The 7,132-nt window shown below is 40.5% G+C and overlaps 1 protein-coding gene across 1 annotated transcript; it reads right to left on the bottom strand.

The window, feature by feature from the left end:
- Positions 1 to 4,394: 4,394 nt before the first annotated feature.
- Positions 4,395 to 6,022, bottom strand: LOC122664022 (protein DETOXIFICATION 49-like). The gene has a single exon (XM_043859702.1). The coding sequence runs from the start codon at positions 5,999 to 6,001 to the stop codon at positions 4,418 to 4,420; it is 1,584 nt and encodes a 527-aa protein (XP_043715637.1). The 5' UTR covers positions 6,002 to 6,022; the 3' UTR covers positions 4,395 to 4,417.
- Positions 6,023 to 7,132: the final 1,110 nt, after the last annotated feature.

The raw sequence follows: 7,132 nt of genomic DNA, 5'->3' as shown, positions 1-7,132 counted from the left end.
TTGTAATGTTGTAGTAGTAATAAAGAATTTAAAAGAGCAGTGGGGAACGAGTTGGAGTAGTCACTCTCAACACCACCAGACTTTTGATCTGTCTTTGGTGAACGAGCCGAGCCTCAGCCTCCTCCTCGGCTCCTCCTCCTCCTCCTGTTCCTCTGCCTTCTCCTTCGCTTCCTCACAATAACCCATCTTGTCTGTCACCACATGGGGGAGCCACTGCCCTTTATTCTGATCTACGCTATCTTCTTCTAAATAATTAATTTAACATAATTAAGGGGATGATGATATGATATGATATGATATGCTTGCTTGGGTTATCCATTCCATTCCATTCCATTCCACACTAGAGACGAGAGACTAGAGACTAGAGACTAGAGACTAGAGAGATAAGATATCTGTTACTTTCACACTTCTCTCTCTGACTCTCTCTCTCTCTCTCTGTGTGTGTGTGTGTGTGTGAGGTGGTGGTGGTCCAGAGCAGCAGGAAACCTCGCATTTGCTCTCTCCAGAGGGAAAGAATTACCTCAGCAAGAGCTTTGACTTAACAACATCGATGATGATCCCATCCTCCATGGGTTGGGACTTGGGATGGGAGCAGGCCGGAGGGACCTTAATTTGATGTACTACATGCGTACATGGGTCATGGGTCATGGGTGGTGGGTTACATTACATGGTTGGGTCCCAGGTACGTGTGGGGTTGTTAGAATCTATATATACAAATAAAAATAAAAAAGAGAGACGGATTGACGAGAAGGGTCATGCCCAAGCTATAATAGCCCACCTCGATCTCAACCAACTACGACGAGGACGAGGATGACCATCCATGATACACACACACTACACATAACAGTACCGTACCAACCCAGTTGCCAGTTGCCAGTTGCCAGTTGCAAGTTGCATGCATGTATCCAGATTTTACTGGATCCAAGGCAAGCCCCTTTTTGGACTTTGTTTTTTGGGCCGGCAAGCCAAGCATCTCAGGGTTGACCCTTCTACCACTATCTAGATCCCGGTCACACACTCAAGGATCTCTCTCTCTCTCTCTCTCTCATCCTTCATCATGACGAGTTTGCACTTTAATTGATTCAATTAAGTCTTAATTAGAATTTAATTAATCTTAATATATGAGTTTCAAGATATGGGTTACAACACATACACACATGGATCCCCCATCCTTAACATCTAGGATGTGGACCAAGCTGACGATTAGTATTGGAGTACGTTTGAGTTGACCCAATTGGGCAATTCCGGGGAAGGGTTTTGACTGTAGGCATAGTCAAATTAACTGCTACTGTTCCATTGATAGTTTCATTCCTCTTTCTCTCTCATAACATTTGTTATGGTAGGGGAGTGTGGCCCTTGTGCATGCGCGGTCAATGAGAGCATGTGTTGGTATCATAGGGGGTAGGATTTCTACCATTCATAGGGTGCAACAATTATTTTACCCCCTGTGTGTCTGTATCTAGATCTGAATTCTACACTCTCCCACATATAATTTTTTTTTTCCTAATAATAAATTTTAGTATGTAGCCTCTCAATGAGGTAAATAAATTTAGGGAAAGGATTCCCCTTGACATTAGTGCGAAAGGAATCTCCTACACACAAAGAAATATTATTTATAAGGCAAGGGATCTCTACCTAGTCGTGTAGCCTGTGCACTAGCATGGGGACTGATGAAAGTGTGCACAAGAGCATCAACATGGATGAGATTTTTAATTACGTGGAGGGGTTGATGGTAACTTTACGTGCTCCTGTGACTAGGCGTGCTGGGAACCATGCCACTGGGTAGCGTTCTTTTTCCTTTTTTTTTTTATATTAGTTGCTACTAATATTACTTTCTCACTAATTATTTTTTTAATGAATCTTCTTAGAAATCTCATATTATTATTATTACTATTATGGGCAAGAGATCACTGTCTGGTCAGCATAGGAGCATCAATATGGATGAGATTTTTTTATTTCACAAGGTGGGACGATAATTTTACGCCATTGTGTCTTGGGCTAAATTCACAAAACCACATAGTTTTTCTTTTTCCTATTATTGTTTACATTAATTGTAATTATTATTAATGTTAGGGTTATGGTTAGTGCAATCATAGTTATTTATACAGGCAATGACACTAACGGTTTCGTGCTCCTTCATTCTTGTAGGAGGCATAGATGTGGCTTGGTCCGTATGAAGATGTGAGCGTCATTAACTTTTTTTTTTTTTTTTTTTGGTAATTGTATATTTGATCCTTCTTTTTCTCTCACTTGGTTCGACCACACTCGTTTATTTAAAAAAAAAAAAAAAAAAAAACAGACCACACTCGTTTGACTTGCTTAATATGAAACTGCTTAATTATCCTTCAAATTACGATAAGATTAGAGACAAATAATATGTTTTAATGGCGTCGCAATGCCGCATTTCTACCCTGATGCCCTTACGTATCCCTGCCCGCTGGCCCTTTGCTTCATTCTTTTTTCTTTGTAAATCAATTTTTAAACAAATTAAAAAAAGGTCGAGAGAGAGAGAGAGAGAGAGAGAGAGAAAGAGATGTGTATGGAATAAGCTCTGGTTAACGTCGGAAATCCAATTGCTTATATTGCTGACTGCATTTTTTAACATCATAAATAGTCACCTTAGAAATATAGTTCTTTTAGAAACACAGAACCAGTCATTGCTTAAACAAATACAATATATATAGAAAATTGAGTTTATTCAGTTCAGTTTTAGCGATTCCTATTCAGTTTAGAACAATCAATTTTCTGGCCGGTTCAAAACTGAACTTGGAAGAGACCCTATGAAATCAGAATAGAGTCATTTTTCAACTGTCCAATTCAGCTCAATCATAAAGGTTGGTTCTTATGCAACCATGCATGGCCATTTTACACTCCGAATATATTCCTGAATAAAAATAAAATTTGAAATACGTATGAACGACGAAGGATCTTGATAATGTTCACCAACACTAGTGAACACTGACAAGTTCGCAAGTTAACTATGTCTCTAGCTCGGTGGTATTATAGTACTTTCACACTTCGGCATGGGAAAACTCTTTTCGTCTCCGTGCCCCAGTTTTTTTTTTTTCCCATTAATCAAGAGGGGGTGACCTGAAGCAGCAGGAAAAGGGTTACTGGTGAAACTACTAGACCATTGCGCTGTGTGTGCTTGGTGCATGGGTTTAGTCCCACGTCGGATATGTGAGTGTGGTGTGTGTTTATATATCTGGGTCGTAAAAATTGATTAATCTTTTAAGATTGGCGTGTGTTTTGTTTCTTTTATTGGTAATGGCGTGTGGTTAGTGTGCTTACTTAAAATAAACTACTAAAACATATTTTTTGAAGCATATAAGCCTTCAAGCTTTTATGTTTTGCTTATAATTTGTGCGGGGCAATAGAGAAGCGTCTTTTTCCCATTAAATAAAGGGAAAATGAGCCTGTCTGGGAGTTTGGCTTTTGTATTAATACACTAAGTCCTTTATTGATGTTTCCACGTACATTCCCATTGGCCCATGTAGGGTTAGGGGGCAGGGGCCACGCTTGTGGACAGAAAATTCTTCCTTTTAAATAATTAATAAAATAAAACTATACTTTTAAATTAAATGTATCTTATTGGAGTGGGGTTTATGGTTTCGAACGCACTCCACACTTCCACATTATATGCTTGGCTGATCACATGGTTGACGTTAAGATCCAATAAGATTCCTGAGGAATGAACGGATGAGAAAAGGTCACAGGAAATAATGAGTCATGTTTTTTGCTATTGGGATGCGTGATATTGTATTGTTGCCGTTGTAAGCTTTTAATTCCGTCCATTAATCTTTTTTAAATTAATCATCTCTCTTGCTTTAACTTGTTGTTCTAAGTCTTGAAACCAGGGATTGCGGCCTTGGCAAGTTAATTGCCTATGAGTTGTTTGTTGTTTGTTGTTTGTTGTTGTTGTTGTTGTTGTTGTGGTTGCGGAGAAAGAAGACTGGACAGAGTTGCAAGTTGCAGGCTTAGTATTAACTAAAATACGTTAGGCTCATTGCTGGCCTCTCCATGTGCGTGCTTTCTTCCTTAGTACTTCTTTGGTTTTTTTTTTTTTAAATTAATCCCCATTGAGAGAGACGACAGCAACGCAGAGGAAGAGGAGGAAAGGAGGAGAATTAAAAAAAAACCAGGGCTCATTTCATTTCTTTGCCATAGATTCCAACTTCAACTATTAATTTCACAATATAAAAGCTCTCCACAAGAATGTTAGAACAAACTCCTTTTAAATTTGATTCTGTAAGAAGTTAATTTCAAACAAAGAAATGAAGATCTTTTAATACAGCTAAACATTCTAAATAAACTAAATAATTGAAGAGGAAGACTCTTAAAAAAATATGAACAGAGTGTGTCAGGGACGGGGGGAGAGGAGAGGAGTTGGGTTAAAATTAAATTAAGAGATTAAAAATTAAACTGGTAATTCGTTTATTTTTATAATATTGGATGAGGAATCTATAACTTCTTGATCATCATCTTCACTTTCAGCAGCTCCGGTCAGCGTTTGTGCCTTGTTGGCTTGCAGGTCCCAATCAGTTCTACCCAACACCAACATCATGATCATCATGCACGACAACTGTGCGGCTAAAAGCCCCAACCATAGCCCCTTAAAGTCGAAACCAGCAAAGAACCCCAATCCCACTGCTACCGGCATTCCGACCAGATAGAACGAACCCAGATTGATATTTGCTCCCACCTTTGGTTGCGCAGTTCCTCTCAATACTCCACACCCGGTTGTCTGCGGACAGTTACCAAGTTCGCACAATCCGATTATGGGCAAAACTAAGGACGTTAAGACGATGATCTCTGTGTCATCTGTGAACATTCTTGACCATACTGATCTCACCGTCACAGCAAACATCAATGCCAAAAACCCCAAAAAGAAACTGCAAGTGATCCCAACGATGGCTGCAAGTCTTGCTTTTTTTGGCCGGTTCGCACCCAATTCATTACCCACCCTTGTGGATACGCTGAAGCTTAGCGAAGATGGGAATATGTAGATTAACGCGGTTGTTTGAATCAGTATACCCATGGAAGCCACTGTTGCTTTGGGATTCAACATTAACCCACATAACACAATCATGATTTCGTACCACCACCATTCGAGACAGACTGAAATGCAGCTTGGAATGGCCAGATTGAGGAGTGATTTCCAGCCCTTGATACATTCGCAGGAGATACCTCCCCAGGTCTTTTTGTATACTCCCGAAATGTAGATATAGACGATCAGAGACCCAACCAGGTTGAAATTGGTCCAAACGCCGCTCAAAGCTACGCCTTTGATACCAAGTTTGAGTACAAAAACAAGAAAGTAATTAATGGGTATGTGTAAAAGGATTGCGAGGGTGGCACAGCAAGTTAGAGGCAGTGTGATGGATTGACTTCGGAGGTAAATTCGAAGTGGGTGGAGGAGTGATTGGGCGAGTAGGTCCGGAAGAGAATACAGAATGTAGGATTGGGCTTCCCTGGCTATGTCAGTCTGTTGGCCGAAATAGATGAGAATTCTCTCCACATTCACCCAAAGGAAGGCGATGGGGATTGAGGAGACCAGAAGGAGGAGCACAGTTCTCTGCAAGGCGAGACCGAGGAGAGTGTGCCTTTTAGCACCGAAGGCTTGCCCACAAATGGGTTCCATTCCCATGGCAAGGCCAGAGAGTATGGAGTAACCGGTGATGTTAGCAAAGCCAATGGCGAGTGAACCTCCGGCCAAGGCAAGGTCACCGAGGCGACCGACGAAGAGCATGGAAATCATGGAACGAGAGTAGAGTAAGAGACCTGTTAGTATCATGGGAAAAGCTATGTTGGCTATGGACTTGGCTTCCTTAATGGCAAGCGAAAGGTGGGTCGTAGTACAAGTAGTAGTGGTTGGCTTTTCATCATCTGTTTGTGTCTCTGTTCGTGTTTGTGGTTGTTCTTGTTCTTCTTCATCTTCTTCTGGTAGGTGGTGATTGTGTTGCTGGGATGTTGGGCTTTTGGGGATCAACGGAGTTAACATGTCGGGTTCCAGGTTTTTGGTCCGGGAGTCGCATTTACAGTCCACATGAGAGCTAGCTAAGTGACACATGGCTCTGCGCTTTTGCAACCCCAACGAGACAGAGCTACCAGACAGTCCAGAGACAGAGAGAGATGGTGGCTTCTGCTAGATGGTGGCTTCTGCTTCTGGGTTGGTAGAAGCTAAGAAACTTGCACAAACTAACAACGCGAGAGAGAGAGGAGGGATATGGGTTTTGGCGAGGAAGGAAGAGTTGGGTTATGGGGGTGGGTGTGCTGTGGGTTGGGTTTTAAAGGGTCACAGGGCTCACAGCAGGACATTTGGCGTTGACCGCTTTTAGTCTTTTAACCTTCTTATTCTCTAATCAAATTTTTTTAGCAAACAAAATAAAAATTCTTTTCTAAAATTCTATGATAAAAAAAACCAGTACTATATGTTTATATTGGCTTATATGGCAGAAGAAGACGAAGAAGGAAGTATAGGAGAATTTCACTTCTGTTGTAATGTGATTTCTGTAAATATAAACCCACCCATGTACTTTAAGGGCTAAATACTCGAAGAAAGTGGAGATTGTTCTTTCTTAATTACTAATGAATCCAATAACAAGTTTGCAGGGTAAGTCAAAAAAGGTGTGAAATTCATGTTTTTTTTTGAAGTTTTGGAAGGTTGTGCTCATGGGGTCCATTAAGCCCCTATTCCATGCTAATTTTTTCTTTCTAATAATAAAAAGAGCATTCAGATGAGCTCCTGATGTGCCAGTTGTATCACTTAGAGAGGGTATCATGGCATCACAAAAGGTAGGATTGGAATCTTTTTTGTGTCGGTAAGATTGGAATAGGTTGGGGTTGGGGCTATAGTGTTTGATAAAATGACCAAAATGACTTTTTCTCATATACTCCCTCTTTTTTTTTTTTTCCCCTCCTCCTGTGGTTGTTTTTGTCATTTAACATATTTTTTGGGCCGCGTGTATTCGTCCTCATCCAAGTCCAATATCATCCATCCACGTTTCTTAGGCAAAAGCAAAACCATAGAAGAAAATTCAAGTGAGAATGTGGGAAAGAGAAGTTTCAATTAATATTCCAATTCAAATTCTACGATTAAAGATGTTTGCTTCATGCGATTCTTGTTTTTTGG

The sequence above is a fragment of the Telopea speciosissima genome, chromosome 6 (assembly GCF_018873765.1).
Source record: "Telopea speciosissima isolate NSW1024214 ecotype Mountain lineage chromosome 6, Tspe_v1, whole genome shotgun sequence".
NCBI lineage: Eukaryota > Viridiplantae > Streptophyta > Magnoliopsida > Proteales > Proteaceae > Telopea > Telopea speciosissima.
This window is presented reverse-complemented; position numbering and strand designations above follow the sequence as displayed.

Bases quoted from the DNA above. Each gene is read 5' to 3' on its own strand.
- LOC122664022 (XM_043859702.1), bottom strand. From the start codon at position 6,001: ATGTTAACTCCGTTGATCCCCAAAAGCCCAACATCCCAGCAACACAAT.